Raw genomic sequence first — 15,769 nt, forward strand, 5'->3', positions numbered from 1 at the left:
AGGTCAGATACAACTCCATGTATGAATACTCAGATCTGATCATATACAGAAAATGGTTCTATATAATTATGCATAATCATATATGTTCACATGATTCATATGACTATATATGATCAAATAATTTGTTTTTTAATTTTATCAGTTCTCAGTATTTATATGTATATGATCATGATTAATCATATATGGCCATGTCTAATCAGATTCAAATTCATACATGATCATATATAAAATTATATATGAGTATATAGATACTCTTATCTGATTATATGTGAACTCCTATCTGTTCATATGTGAACTTCTATCTGATTATACATGAACTCCTATTTGATTTTACATGAACTCATATCTGATCATATGTAAACTCCTATCTGTTCATATGTGAACTTCTATCTGATTATATATGAACTCCTATTTGATTTTACATGAACTCATTTATGAACTTATATCTGATCATATGTGAACTTCTATCTGATTATATGCGAACTCATACTTGATCATATATGAACTCATATCTGATCATATGTGAACTCTTATCTGATCATATATGAACTCCTATCTGATCATATGTAAACGTATACTTGATCATATATGAACTCATATCTGAATAGAATTGAACATATATGGTCATATATAAATTAATTTATCTGTATAAAAATCTCCTACATGTAAAATTATTCGGAAGTTAAATAAAAAAATCAAATCGAAAAATTCACAAAAAAAATAAAAATTTAAAAGACATTTATTTACCTGCCACTTTCTTCGTACTATGAACTTTTTAAGTTTATCTGTTGGCAAAGCAACTCTACTCATGCTTTCAGCACGTTGTGCAAGCCATGGATGCTTCAAACATTCTTTAGCAGACATTCTTGACCTTAAAAAAAATAAAATTATATAATAATAAATAACAGACAGTATTTATTGATTCAACGAATTCAATTATTTATTATAAAAATATTTACTCTTTTCGTTTAATCAGAAGTCTACTGATAAAGTCCTTAGCTTCTTCTGATATCGCGTGAAAGGCTTTGTCGTCAAAGTCAAAGTCTGCTCGAGTGATATTTGCAAAAGTTTCGGCGTCATTATCACCCATAAATGGTGAGAGTCCAGTTAATCTGCGTATCAATAGTTTATTTATACATTTAAAAAATATATATGATAATAAATAATAAACATAACAATAGCCAGCACACAGTAGTTGCTACGGTAATGGACCAAGAAATATTTACTTACAAAACATAACAAATAACTCCGACACTCCACATGTCAGACTCGGTACCAATTGGCTCAAAGCCAATTATTTCCGGTGGAATGAATTCTGGAGTTCCAAATAATACGCGTACTGGTGTGTCGACTTTTAGCGTTTGCGCAAGACCAAAGTCTATTAATTTTATTCGATGAGACGTTCGCGTTTGACACATTATATTTTCCGGCTGAAAATTTAAATCAATCTAATTTACCTGTATTTAAAAATTAAAACCATTTCGCGCCAATAAAAACAAAAAATGACATTTTGTTTTAGATTTACTTTAAAATCAAATTCCCAGCAAAACTATCGATTTTAGAAAAAAATGTTTCAAACAAAAATTGTAGGAAATTTTATTTACTATAAAAAATGTCCTTTGACTCATCGGCGTATCTTTGATAGATTCAAAGTTATAAAGAAAATAAACAAGAGATAAATTTATTTAAAAATGAACTGAGAAAATTTTATTATTTTGAGCTGTGATTACACCGAAATAATTAGATGTGCGTAAAAATGTAATCAGACCTTTTTTATAGAAAATTTAATTAGCTACAAAAATGTATTCATGCATTTTTGTTGTATCTCTATTAGTTCAGCCAGAATTTGTATTTTTTTACAATAACTTCTAAGTATAATTAAAGTTCGCAATAAAAAAAAGAAATTCAGTCAACGCTCAGTGAAGCGTTGGATGTTTCGCAAGTAATTTCATAAAAATATTGATTATTAAACTTCTATAGCTTATAAACTTTAATAAGAATCATAAAACCAAATCTATAATCATATTTTTGTGAAATAGAAAATAAATTTCACTAAATGTCTTCACAGATTAGTGAATACAATACTATTAATTTTTTTTTCAATTGATAAATAGTTAATTGAACAAAATTGATGGGTGTACGTAACGCTCTATTAATTTAAAAATCACAATTACTAATCTAGAAATGACGAAAACAGTCACCAATAAAAATAAATAAATTATAAACTTACTTTTAAATCTAAATGAACAACAAGATTGTCATGCATGTATTCAACTCCCAGACATATTTGTCTTACGAAAAGTATACTGTCTTTTTCCGTGAGAGTAAAATCATCAGCAACGACTCGTTCAAATAATTCGCCACCAGAAATATATTCCGTCACCATGATCATTTCTTTAGGGCCTTCAAAAGCAGCGATTAGTCTCAGTAATTTCGGATGCCTCAGCATATTCATGATATTTATTTCATCATTGACTTGCTGGCGATCTTTAGCTTTTATTGTTCTTATAAATTTAGCGGCAAAACTTGACCCATTTGATTTGTCCACAATTCTTCTAACGATTCCATATTTACCTTTGCCCAGTTCTTCGAGTACATTGTAGCGTTCGTCGAATAAAAATCCAGGTTCTGGTGTGACAACACATGGCTCGTAGACCGGTTCTACTTCGTCTTCAGTGTCCTCATCAGGATCCAAATAAAATCCCGAAATATTGGTCGTTATTTTTTTAGTTTCACTGGTAGTTATAATCACTGTCTCGGATTCCATTCCTGGTTCACTTAATCCATGAATATTTTCAGCTCTTACTCTAAATCTGTAAGACTTGTCAGAGTCAAGTCCACGGATGGTATGACTGAGCGAGTGTTTGGCTTCTGCTACAGCAACCCAACACGGTTCTTCCCCTCGTCTCATCTCAACAGAGTACCCTGTGACAGCACAACCGCCGTCGTATACTGGAGATCTCCAACTCAACGTCACGCCTCTTGAGTCTTTAATAATTTGGACGGCTGGACTACCTGCCGGTGGTTCTGGAGGACCTGTCCAGACAACAAAGAAGGATTTCAAATATTTCACCATAAAAAATTAAACAAAATTTTTACTAACAATTTTTATAATTATAATTAAATAATTTTTAACACTTGGCCAATTAAATATTTACGCGAATGAGTAAAAATAAAAAATCACCAAAGTAATTGGAGCGGTCAATCGTGTCAATGCGCACGTGTGAATGTATAAAAAAAAAAATGGAATTGTTTAAATGGCAATGAAATTTAAAATTGCAACCAGCAGCTTTTTTAACAAGAGTCAAAACTAAACTGCGAATAACTCTTCCACTAGCTGACTGCGGAGCCTTGAGGCCACGGGGAGCTGAGCACGCATATGCGTATGACGTCGTTGTAACTCCTACCCGCACGTTTTTTTTTATTATTTTAAACCAGGATGAGAGTGAGATACATAAAGGCATCAAGACCCGGATAGAAGAGACTGGATGAAAGAGAAAAGGTTTTTGTCATCGGAGCCACATCTCGGCTAGACACATAACAAGCTAATATAATGTTATGGCATAGGAACTGGATCTTGATCCATAGCTAGCTTTTATACGCACAATAGATGTCTGGTCTACAATTAAACTAGTGTTGATTACAAATTATCTTTACGGACTTTAGTATCATCTATCGTGTGAATAAATTTAAAAATTTAAAACTTAAATATCTAAGAGAAAGTGCAAACACCGCAGGCTGTTGATGGATGATGATGATGATGAAATGGTTCTTTATATTTGATGTAATAAAACCCATGGGTTTCTTAGAAATTTCTTCACATCTGTACACATGTATATCTATATCTATATATATATTTAACTGTTATACCTTCGACAGTTACGTTGACGTGGCGCGAATCTTTTCCCAGTTTATTTTCAATAAACACTTCGTATTTTCCTGCCTCCTCAGCTGTCACATTCGACAAGGTCAGACAGGTGAGACCTGCGCTGGTTTCAATTTCGGTTTTATCATTCAATGTCACATCACGACCCTGAAATTTAAATTCACATATTATCTAGCGGTTTGTTTTTAATTATTGTTACAATGTTTTAATTTATTTTTCTATACGGGCATTTATAAATTGTAAAAATAATATTTTTAATTTTATTAATTTTAAGAAAAATATATTAAATAAATATGCTGATTTATTCCAACGCGATTTAAATTTTTCTTATGATTTAATGATAATAAAATTATTTAATTAAATCATTGCTTTGATTGAATAAAGATAATAATAATAATTAATTTTTTTTTCACATAATCACTGAGTCATTTGTCTATAAATATATAGATAAAATTAATGAGGTTTTAATCGATAAATTTATCAGTAGTTTAATTAATTATGAAATTGTTAATAAATCAATTAAAAAAATTTACTAAGTATTGATTACTTTAGTAATTAAATTATCATTATGCTTTGAAATATATTTTTTCAGATAAATTTTTCAGTCGCTAAAGATATTTTGAAATAATAATCGATTATTTTGAAATTCTTATAAACAATTTTCGATAAATAACATTCGAATAATAAATAAAATACTGATATTTATAAAGAATAAAAATTGGTAATGTTTAAATTTCCTTCGAGATAAATGAAATAATAAAAGAATGTCAACTTATTATTATTATTTTATTGTTGACGTTAATTGTTTGTTTGTATGTCACTTGATTGTACGTACACGTGTCGTAAAATAAAATTATTCGTTCGTGACGTTAACGCGGGGTTGTTTAAAGATTTAAAATTAATTGTTCATATTAATAATCACTTACATGGAATTTATTTACGTACATATGAAATCAATGAGTTATTATATTTTTACGATATTATTTTTATTTTTAAAATTTCACTCTCAATATTTAGAAATTTTTTATTCAATTTTCACACGCTATTATTTACAATTACGGAGGATCTCGACCGATAGAAACGTACGGCTAGTAAAGTACAAATGATTACTTGTTTTATTTCAACAGTGCGGCCGATTCATCCGAGTCTACTTGTATATTATTGCGGTGATCGTGTAATGAAGCAATAAAAAGATAAGACACTCAACTACTGAGCTTATGTATGAGAAACAAATGTTTGTTATCGTTATCAAACATGCCATTAGTCTTCTGTAAATATTTCTTTTTTTTTTACATGTGTCTAAATATTATTTTAACAAAAAAATTTCAAGTTCTTGATCAAGATAAAGGATTAATTGAGATTTTTAAATTTCTAAGCTCATAAATACTTTTATAAGTAAACTATTATATTAAGTTATTTTTGGTTTTAACTTCCCGCAACAAAAATTGAAAATTTTCAAAAAAAGGATCATTGGTTTCGGTCCGATTTTCAAAAATTTTCATCAGATCTCGATGTTTTGAGGCCCGAGGAAACTATTCTGACCATCAGATGGACATCTGGCCGTGTGTGCGTGTGTGTGTATGTATGTGTGTAAACTTTTTTTGACGTTCGTCAAGACTTAGACTGATTAGATTTTGAATTTGATCAGTCAGTAGTTTAAAAGTTATACGAAAAATAAAAACCAGAGAAATTTTTTTTTAGTTTTTGTTGCATAAGTCGTAAATCGCTCGATTGATTTGTTTCTAATTTTTATCAAATCTAAGTCTCGATTAACTCTTTCGATTGCCGCAAATCGGTTGATTTGATCCAAAGATATCGTCGGATAAAAATAACTTTGTTTCAGGGAAATGTATAAAATTTTGGTCCAGCCGTTTTTGGAGCTCAAAAGTTTACCAATAATAAAGTTTTCGAACTCTAAAACAGCGAGAAGTTTTGGGGTTGGCCCACAGAGTCAACCGTTTTTCATATTTTTTATTTTAATAACTTACTTTTCTCAACCATTTGACTGATGGATTAGGATAACCATCATAAGTAGCTAGAAGCATTACTTTAGCGCCTCTCAGTGCTATGATATCTGCTGGTACTGTCAAAATAACTGGAGACTTGAGCTCTTCTTTCAACACTTTATCCTTATCCTTAGCCTTCTTCTTAACATTTTTATCTTTACCATTTTTTTCTTTGTCATTACTATCAATTTTACAGCCTTGTTTGCTAGACTTAACGGACGATTTTCGTCTTACTGGTATAGATGTTTTTTTTGTTGGCAGCTGAGTTGGAGCAGCGACTTGTTGACATGCCCGAGTTTTTTTGGCCTTTACTAGAGACTCTGTAGCTTGAGAAACTTGTTTGGCATTTGATTTTTCAGGTTCCATTAAGCAGTGTCTTGGCACCGAAGAACTTCGAGGCTTATTGAGTTCCGCAGAACTTGTCTCCGTGTTCATTTTTTCATCAGCTTTGACAGCTTTACCGTTTCTATAAATCATTGGTGTTTATTATATCGAATAAGGAAAATAAATTGATAACGAGTAATTTGAATAATAATTTAAAAATGAATATCAATTTATTTATGATTGATATATTTATTTATTCATTATTGATTTATGTTTACCTATAATGCCATCTAGGAAGCGTAGGACTAATCGTTCCTCTTCCTCCTGAATATGTGTCACTAACACGTGGAGGCTGTAATCGGCTATCTGATCTGGGTGTAGGACTCGAGTTTCTTCCACCATAAATAGAATAAGTCCTTGGTGATGCACTCCTGGTACGGATTGGTCTTGAAATGGAACTACGACGGCCTGTTTTTAAAATTAAATTTTTTAAAATATCAATTACTATAAAAAATATACGACAAATATGTAGATATTAAAATAATGACCTTTAATTATTTCTAATCGCGCGGTTGCTTCAGTTCTACCGACATCATTTTCCAAAGTTACGCGATAAAGTCCAGCGTCTTCATGAGTAATTTCATTTATTTCCAAAACTCTCACGTCATCACTTTCTTTAAATGTAATTCTTGCGGTTGGTGTTATGGAAATTCCGTCTTTGTCCCACGTGACCCAAGGCACGGGATGTCCGGCAATAGCGCACTGAAATCTAACAGTTTCCCCTTCTTCGGCGACTTTGTTGTGAGGAACTGCGTAAAATTTAGGACTGGTGGGCATTCTTGGTCGTCTTCCGCTTGTATATCCACGGGGTATTTTTGTAACTGGTTTGACTTCGCGCTCTGACAATTGATGACAATTAAAATATAAATATTTGAAATAAAAAATCAATCATTATTATAATTTACTCACTACAAGCACACGAAGGTGAGAGACTTCTCACTGGAGTTGACCGCGGGGTTGAAATAGGCGTTGAGTTCGAAGACAAAAAACCTGGAGGTTTTGTTAATCTCCTACTTAGCGCAGTCTCTTTGCCTTCAGGTACTAAATTTAAAAATTACCCATTTCAATATTTATTAGTAAACACTAAAAATTATTACTACCATTCAGTATTTTGAGTTTTTAAATTTTTTAAATTTTTGTTACCGTCTACTATTACACATGCGGAAGTAAAGGCTTTTCCTAATTCATTGTAAGCAACGCAAGTATATTCTCCCTCATCTTCTGGGTAAACGTGATGGATACTCAATCTCGAAGTCTCTCCGTCAAAGTCAGCAGTGAAATCACCACCAAGTGGTAAAATTTTTCCTCCTTTTTCCCATCTGATGTTTGGTTCCGGTTTGGCGTGAAGTTTGCATACCAAAGTAATAGCATCGCCGTCACAACATCTCAAGTCTCGCAGCGGGCTCTTAATCACCGGCAAGGTCTGCACGTTACTACAGACAGACAAATATACGTTTGCTCATCATCTTTAATCATTAGTCATCAATGTCAACATAAGTTACACAACTAATGAGTATCTCTACCCGTGTTTGATTGTTGATTCCATACCGCTGTCCTCCTTTCCTTGGCCTAAACGTCCAAAAAAAAGAGGGAAAAAAAATTAATCATTAGTAATATACAATTAATTATTAAATAATTATTATTTATACTATACTGTAAAAAATTTAGGGAGTGAACGTGGAACAAATCTGGCGTGAATGCGATGCTGATGACTGTTTATTCATTTAATTCTCTCGTGAAATTTACTTCGAAGGGGAGTTTATTTTAATATTGAAACTTCGAATCGGGATGCGGATTTAAATAAAATCCGAATCACTCCAATCAAAGAACAAACTCCGTATTTACTCCGTATGCGGAGTGATTTTTTGTAAAAACTCCGAAACTCCGAGCGAAGAAGTCAATTCACATGGAAATAAAATCCGTAATCACTTTGAATTCACTCCCGTTTTTTTACAGTGTAGACTAATATAAATATATATAACTATAAACGAATTATAATTATGGTAAATTACCTCGAGCGTAAATTTGAAGTGAAATCACCGCTTTGGCTTCTCCATGGCAATTTTTAGCAATTATCGAATAAGTTCCAGTGAAGTCTAATTTTGCGTATGGAATTTCTAGACGATACTGCGGTCCAGCACCAACTCTTCGGAAATGCGGAGCGTCTTTGTAATAATCCGGCTGTAATATAATTTATCACACAATTATTATTATTAATACTAAATTACAACGCACTTAGATAATTAGATTTCTTGCAAAAAATTTCTTCACATCATATATTTATATGAACATCAAAACAGTAACTTTGATCTCAGCGATTATCAAACGGTCAAAATAACTGGATAAAATAATCAAAACTCATATTTATTTTTTTATTTTGTTTAATACGTGACAGGAAGATTGATGGAGATAAATATAAAAGTAAGAGATAAAAAGAGATGGATTTTATTCACTCAGAAAACTGTCAACCATATAGGGAGCGAAAGTTTATACCGTCTAGATAAATCTGCGTTATATATTTTATATATAAGGAGTTATATGTGCGAGACAGGAGCGGTGCCTAATAAATGTATATACAAATATATGAATATAAATAATGTCAACAAGATCATTGTTGTCGTTAACTCTCTAGTATTCTTTTCTTCTCGACAACTCACCGGCAAATGGTTTTAATAAATTATCCCTGCAACTTTATATACATTATTATCTTCTTAATAAGTCTTGAGGTAAATCGTGTGGATGAATATTTTAATGGACTTATAGTTAATTAATAAATGCAAAAATTTATCAATACTATATACAAATAAGTGCATGGGCATATAAATAATATTTGAATCGATAAATCAACGCCTTACTTATCCTTGTTTGTATTAAAATATATGTTTTAAAATAAAATAATAAATTTAAATTATTCATTAACAATTTAAATACTTTATCAATTAACTTGACATCTTTTTTATTTCAATAAATAAATAAATTATTAATTTTGTTATTAACAGAAGAAAAAAAAATCTATTTAAAATAATGCGATTTTAAAATTATAAATTATAATTTTCTTTAGTGCGCCCTCTTAAAGGCATATCTTGATCTTTGTGGTAAATTATAAGCCTCAAGGCGCGAGCTATCACATCCACGTCGAATTTATTTACTAAAGATTCAATCATACGGGCAATCAATGCACTCAGTAACGATCATGTTTGTCGGGCACTTGTCGGCTTTTTTTTTATCCATGCTGACTGTAACCAGTCGCGCACGCGACTTGACTGTTAAATTTATTATAAAAATAAAAATAATTCTTTCCTAATATGTCTTCACTTTGCCATGGAGTTTATTTTTAATTCAATAGAATGAGAAGCTCAACTATTTTGTTTAAAAATAAAAATCAATTGACACGAGAAACTAAACGATTGACGATTGACGGATGACAGATCGCGGATGTTTAATCACTCGCTTTTTAAATTTGACGTGAATAGATAAAACATATTAATCAGTTGAGAAGAAATGGCTAATAGAGGGATTTAAAAATAAAGCAAATGGATTTTTTACTATGAGTGATAACTGATGGATGTTTTTAAAGAGACTTACGATAATAAATAATAAAAAAACGCGTGAGAAGCGATAGAGTATCGACTGGTTCAAACGATTACTTGATACTAACGCGACCTGGAAGAGTACGTTGACGGTAAAGAAGGCGCCAGGTGCGGGAGAGCGATCAAGAGTCAGGAGGTCGTGATTCGAGTGGGAGAGCTAGCCATCGGTCAGTCGTAAAACGAACATTATTATCTTTGTTTACTCAATTGATCTAGTTAAACTAGAAGTTATTCTGCCATTACTTTCTCAAATTACTCAACACAAGATTTAAGACTGGATACGAGTTAAACATCACTTAATCTCAGTGAATTATGTCATACGTCAACACAATGGATCAATACGGTCTTTGTGAATCTTTGAGATTTATTAATGTACTCTCATAGTGATTACTACCAACAAGTTTGCTGATTATTACAAATAGACATGAAGAAATTACATTTATAATCCGTGTATGGACATAATGTTGGCAATGTTTGATTTAATACCTTGACCTACATGGCCAAGAGGACACGTCATTTTATTCGCGTCTTTGATCTGAGATATATACCAGCCTAAGGCGGGTTTAGAAATTCAAATCTGTTAAGTGACTTGAGAACATGATTTAAGATTAAGATCCTTTTTTCTTTATTATATATGTTTATATATAGGGGAGGGGGAATGGGGTACCTCAAAATTTTGTACTATTCAATTTTTTTTTCTTTTGTATCCAATAATTGTATAAAATGTAATTTTTGTTATGTAAATTACGTAAAAAAAATTTAATTTAATCAAATTTATTTAATGTCCAGAAAGTTTTTTTTCCTTTTTTAGAAGGTACCTCGTATTTTTGAATATCATTAAAAAAAAAAAATTAGCGTATTCTAGTCCTCGAAAACTTAGTATTTCCTTAAGTACCGCGTTGAGTCTTCTGGAAGAACGCTAGCCCGTAAAAGTGAAGGAAAGAAATTTTTTCTGAGTCTAGATTTTCTATCGAATTTCTTAGACGGTGATCCTGACTAAAATTAAGGCATCCGATAGATGCTTTAAGGCCTCGGGGGTATCAGGCAAATCTTCAGGTTGAATGCTAGTTCGTAGAAATACGCTAGCACGCAAAAAATTTTTTGACGACGAATATGCATTGATTTTACTTATTTCCGTGCCCACGAATAATGTAGAATCGATTTTAAGCCAATTGATCCACAAAAAAAAAAGTTGGTGGCAAGTCGACCCCTCAGAGGGCCACTTTTGTGTTGTGAGCTGCTGTGAGATGCTGTAGTGGATCTGGGGTTGAGTAAAAATTTTTTTTCACCGCAAATTGAATTTATTTTACTTATTTTCGTGCCTACGGATGATCGAGAATTGATTTTAAGTTAATTGATCGCCAAAAAAAAAAGTTGATGGTAAGTCGACCCCTCAGAGGGCCACTTTTGTGTTGTGAGCCGCTGTGAGATGCTGTAGAGGATCTGAGGCCACATAAAATCTTTTTTTGACCAAGAATTGAATTTATTTTACTCATTTTCGTGCCCACGAATGATATAGAATTGATTTTAAGCCAATTGATTCCCGAAAAAAAAATTGCTACTGGGTCGACCCGAGGATAAAAAAACACGTAAAAAAAAAATAAATATAAAAAAAATATGTAGGAAATGTCTCAAGGAACACGTCATGCTATACATCATTTCCCGTTACATTTTATGTTAACTAAAGTTACGTCTCGATTCATATCACTGATTCTTCGCGCTTAATTCTACATATTAACCCGACAAACACATCCATTCTTGGTGTTATGACGTTTCTATCTTACCCGTAGAAAATCTCTTAGCCAGATAACTTCCGGTTTTGGATCACCGATAACTTCGCATGAAATTATTACCGTATCACCTTCAAATGCCTCCGTCGACAAGGGTTTCGTTACAAACACCGGCTCTTTTGAGAAACTAAAATGGTAAATTAATAAATTTATTAATAAGAAAAATAAAAATAAAAAATCATTACAACATTCTTGGTGAGTAATTAATTTATTAACTAATTAATTATTACTTACGGTATGTCTTCTGACTCGCCCGCTAATGACTGATTGACGTCCTTGGTATCATCATTATCCAGAACTGTCACACGAGTCGTTGTTTCAGTTTGGCCGACTTCATTTGTAGCAGTGCAACAGTACAACCCAGCGTCCCTTGGTGTCACATGAGCCAAGTCAAGTTCAACAGATCCATCGTGATTCAATGTCATGACCACGTCTCGACTCGGACGTAAGCGATGACCGTCTCGGTGCCTAACAGATTAATTATATGTCAGTTCAGTGTAATTTAATTAGTAAATAAAATTAAAGATAATTACCAAGTGACTCCGACAGTAGGATAGGCTTCAATTTGCGCAGTCATACGCAGTTCACCACCAGCTTTAACTGTGTAAATTGAATCGAGATGACGTAGGAATTCAGGAGCAATGTAGGCACGAATTCCCTTGTCAACAGTCAGATGACAACGACAGGATACAGATCCATAAATATTTTTAGCACGTGCCATGTAAATACCGGAGTCATCAATCGTTGATCGACTTATTTCTAGCGTGTGAAAGTGAGCCTCGTCATTCCAAATTGATATATTCTCTTGGGAACAAAGTTCCTCGCGATACTTGTACCATGTTACTTCTGGCTCGGGATATCCTGTCACTTGACACGTCAATCTTACTGGATAAGTTGCTTGGACACGTCTGTCACGAAGTCTCATTGTAAATTCAGGTGGTCTTTCTTCATTAGCAACCTCCGATGATCTGCAATAATAATAAATAAATATTTATTTAATTAATTATCTAACGAATTGGTAATAAATTTATTAATTAATTCACCTCATTTTACGTAGTTTTAAATCGGCTTCGACAATCTTAGGATCTTCAACAACTTGCACACGTGCAAATGTCGATACTCTTCCTGCTGCATTAGTAGCCTCACATACATATCGTCCTGAATCATTTTCTGAGATACTACCAATCATTAATGTGCACTTGGTACCGTTGAAATAAGTTGTAAACCTTGAGTCTTGACCATTTTCTATCTCCGTTGTGTCACGATACCATTTAACGTGTGCCAATGAATCACCGCTTACCTGAAAATTTAAATATTCAAGTAATTTAAAATTTTATTTAATGATTTAAAAAAAAAATTAATTACCTCGCAGTCTAAACTCAAAACTGTTCCCGCCAAAGCTTTAAGTTGTCCCGGAAGTATTTTCGTGAATTCTGGAAATTTGACAACTTCTCTTACGGTGACAGAATTTGTCATAGTGACCGGTTCACCCCATCCGTAACGATTTCTTGGTGTGATGCGAAATTTATATTCTTCACCTGGCCGTAAATTGAACGCATCGAATGCGTTAATTGGAGTTACTCCAAGCTTAAAAAAATAAATGTCACACCTAAAAATTCTGTCATTTATTTTCTCAAGGTAAATGTCTCTTTATTTTAGTGTTCAAGTTTATTTTTCGTTTTATTTAGATACCGTAATTCATAATTAATTTTTAAATTTTCTACCTCGACCCATCTTGCACCTCCTTCGCCACCTAAAAGCCAGGCGTCAACTCTGTAAGCTACCACAGGTGCTGATCCTCTTTGTTGTGCTTTTCCCCAGGTCAATGCCAACCAATTACGCCCACCATCAATTACCACTGGTTCACTGGAAATCGGTCCCGGTACTTCTACACAAACAATCATACAATCAATTAATTAACTTACATATAATTATCAAAAATTTACCTTGATAACCAACTAAATAATTTAAGTAATCAGTTATTTTATATTTATTTTTTTTAGTCCACAACATTCGGAGTTTTTCTAACGCCAATGCCTCAGTATCACTCTCAATATTTTTTTCCACAGACTCTTCCATTTTTGTTATTTATTTTTATTACGATTAGTGATGAGCGAAGGTAATAAATACTGTGGGTTAGCAAAAGTTAAGCCGCTTACTGGGATACTGAGAGCTCAAACAAAATTTTTGGCTAATTTTGTACTGCAAAATGTAAATGAGAAGGAGGTAAATTTTGTTTGAGAAAATGTCAGAGTAGGAGGACAAATAAAAATAGATAAAGATAAATTTATTAGGAACAAGTCGATGGAAGTAACACCCGGAGCTTTAAAAGTTGGCGAGGGTGGTCGCGAAGAATTTTCTGTTTCAACGATATCTAGAGTAGACTCCCTAATATAACTCTCACTCATATACAACTATCTCATCATCTCATAACTGTTTATATGTATAAATATATATATATATGTAGAACTACTCAACGAATAAAATTTTCTTTGAGAGCACTGACATTCGCATAATATTTTTAGAGTTAACTCAAGACGAGGCTCATTTGAACTTGTGTGAATTGGAGCATAATATTGTATACAGTTTACTCTTTGTGTATTTTATTTTATTCTTCACTTGAGATATAATAATAATAAACTTACGTTTCACATATGAGCGCTCTTTATCGTGGATGTTGGCCAACAAGTTGTCAGTGTCGACGGGACCCCAATCTGGAGAAGGCGTCAATGATCTCGCTCTCTGTTTCACCTAAATTGATAATCTACTGTTACATCATAACTTATTATACAATAGATATTTTTGTCTCTTGTGATAATAATAATTTATTTATATTGAGTAGAGATAAATAAATTACTTGAACTGAGAAGAAACTTCTATCGCATCCATAACGATTTTTTACGAGAATACAATAAGTCCCTTCGTCTGATGGACACGCTCGTTTTAATGTAAGCCTGACGTAATCATCATGCCCTTCTTTGTAAGATCTTGGGCCACTTGTTATATCTCTCAATCCTTTCATCCAAATAACTACGGAAGACACAATCATATATTTGTTAATTATCATCAATTTGATTTCAAGTTTAAATTCAGAAGTTATTGTAAAAAATACAAATTCTGACTAAACTAATAGAGATATGGCAAAAATGTATGAATACAATTTTGTAGCTAATTAAATTCTCTACAAAAAAAGTTTCATTGTATTTTTACGTACATTTAATTATTTCGACGTAATTGCAGTTTAAAATAATAAAATAAATTTTCGCATATTGTTGAAAAAATGTATTCCTTATTTATTTTCTCTATAACTTTCAAACTATCAGAGATACGTCGAAAAGTCATAGAACCTTTTTTGTAGCAAATTAAATTTCCGACAATTTTTATTTTGAACATTTTTTTCTAAAATCAATAGTTTCGCTACAAATTTTATTTGAAGATAAATTATCTTCTCATTTTAGTTTTTTCGCATTATCGTTTAATTTTGATGAAATAAAAATAATAAAATTAATGAGTATAGATTAAGAAAATCATTTGAATAACCTTTAGGTTTAGGGACACCATTTGTCCTAAACGATACACTGACATCTTCACCAACAGCAACAATAATAACTTTATCAGGAGGCCTAGACACAAATATCGCTGGTTTCCCCCCGTCCATCATAGATCCCGATACAACTTCAATATTTGCTGTAGTATCAACATGCCCATAAGGATTGCTGGCCCGACAGACGTAGGTACCAGTTTCATATTCAGTTGCATCAGGAACAACTAAAGTATAAACGCCCGAGTCCGCGAAAGTCCGAGCTTTGGGAACAGCAATCACGCCTTTTTTGTCAGCCCTCATCCACGTGATATCGGGTGGCGGTACTCCTTTGACTTCTACTTGAAGTGCGATTGTCCCACCTACTGGTACACTGTGATCTGTCAAGTAGCTGGAGAAACGAGGTCTTCCAGTGTCCTTATCGGTACTAGTAATGTCGTGGTAGCTGCTGCCACGCCAGCTTCTATTGCTTTGTGCTGCTCGACCTTATTGAGCAGTAAAAAAAAATTAATTAGAGATAATAGTTTACAATTATTCTCATTACTCGTTTATATTATTGAATTTTTTATTAC

At 32.5% G+C, this 15,769-nt stretch overlaps 1 protein-coding gene across 3 annotated transcripts in view; it reads right to left on the reverse strand.

Moving 5' to 3' along the window:
* The window catches only part of LOC130673766 (titin-like), a 47,259-nt gene that overhangs the window by 2,098 nt on the left and 29,392 nt on the right, over window positions 1–15,769 (reverse strand). For all 3 annotated transcript variants that reach the window (XM_057478944.1, XM_057478945.1, XM_057478946.1), the window contains 21 exons: window positions 15,197–15,682; window positions 14,514–14,686; window positions 14,302–14,407; window positions 13,381–13,544; window positions 13,022–13,243; window positions 12,700–12,956; window positions 12,190–12,624; window positions 11,891–12,124; window positions 11,651–11,783; window positions 8,289–8,457; window positions 7,800–7,845; window positions 7,420–7,709; window positions 7,186–7,317; window positions 6,765–7,115; window positions 6,495–6,684; window positions 5,875–6,358; window positions 3,871–4,033; window positions 2,231–3,036; window positions 1,231–1,430; window positions 960–1,112; window positions 748–871 (listed from right to left, as the gene is read on the reverse strand). In XM_057478944.1, coding sequence (XP_057334927.1) covers window positions 748–871; window positions 960–1,112; window positions 1,231–1,430; window positions 2,231–3,036; window positions 3,871–4,033; window positions 5,875–6,358; window positions 6,495–6,684; window positions 6,765–7,115; window positions 7,186–7,317; window positions 7,420–7,709; window positions 7,800–7,845; window positions 8,289–8,457; window positions 11,651–11,783; window positions 11,891–12,124; window positions 12,190–12,624; window positions 12,700–12,956; window positions 13,022–13,243; window positions 13,381–13,544; window positions 14,302–14,407; window positions 14,514–14,686; window positions 15,197–15,682 — 5,318 coding nt within the window. The remainder of the gene's footprint in view (window positions 1–747; window positions 872–959; window positions 1,113–1,230; window positions 1,431–2,230; window positions 3,037–3,870; window positions 4,034–5,874; window positions 6,359–6,494; window positions 6,685–6,764; window positions 7,116–7,185; window positions 7,318–7,419; window positions 7,710–7,799; window positions 7,846–8,288; window positions 8,458–11,650; window positions 11,784–11,890; window positions 12,125–12,189; window positions 12,625–12,699; window positions 12,957–13,021; window positions 13,244–13,380; window positions 13,545–14,301; window positions 14,408–14,513; window positions 14,687–15,196; window positions 15,683–15,769) is intronic.

Source organism: Microplitis mediator, chromosome 8 (genome assembly GCF_029852145.1).
Source record: "Microplitis mediator isolate UGA2020A chromosome 8, iyMicMedi2.1, whole genome shotgun sequence".
NCBI classification, from domain to species: Eukaryota; Metazoa; Arthropoda; class Insecta; order Hymenoptera; family Braconidae; genus Microplitis; species Microplitis mediator.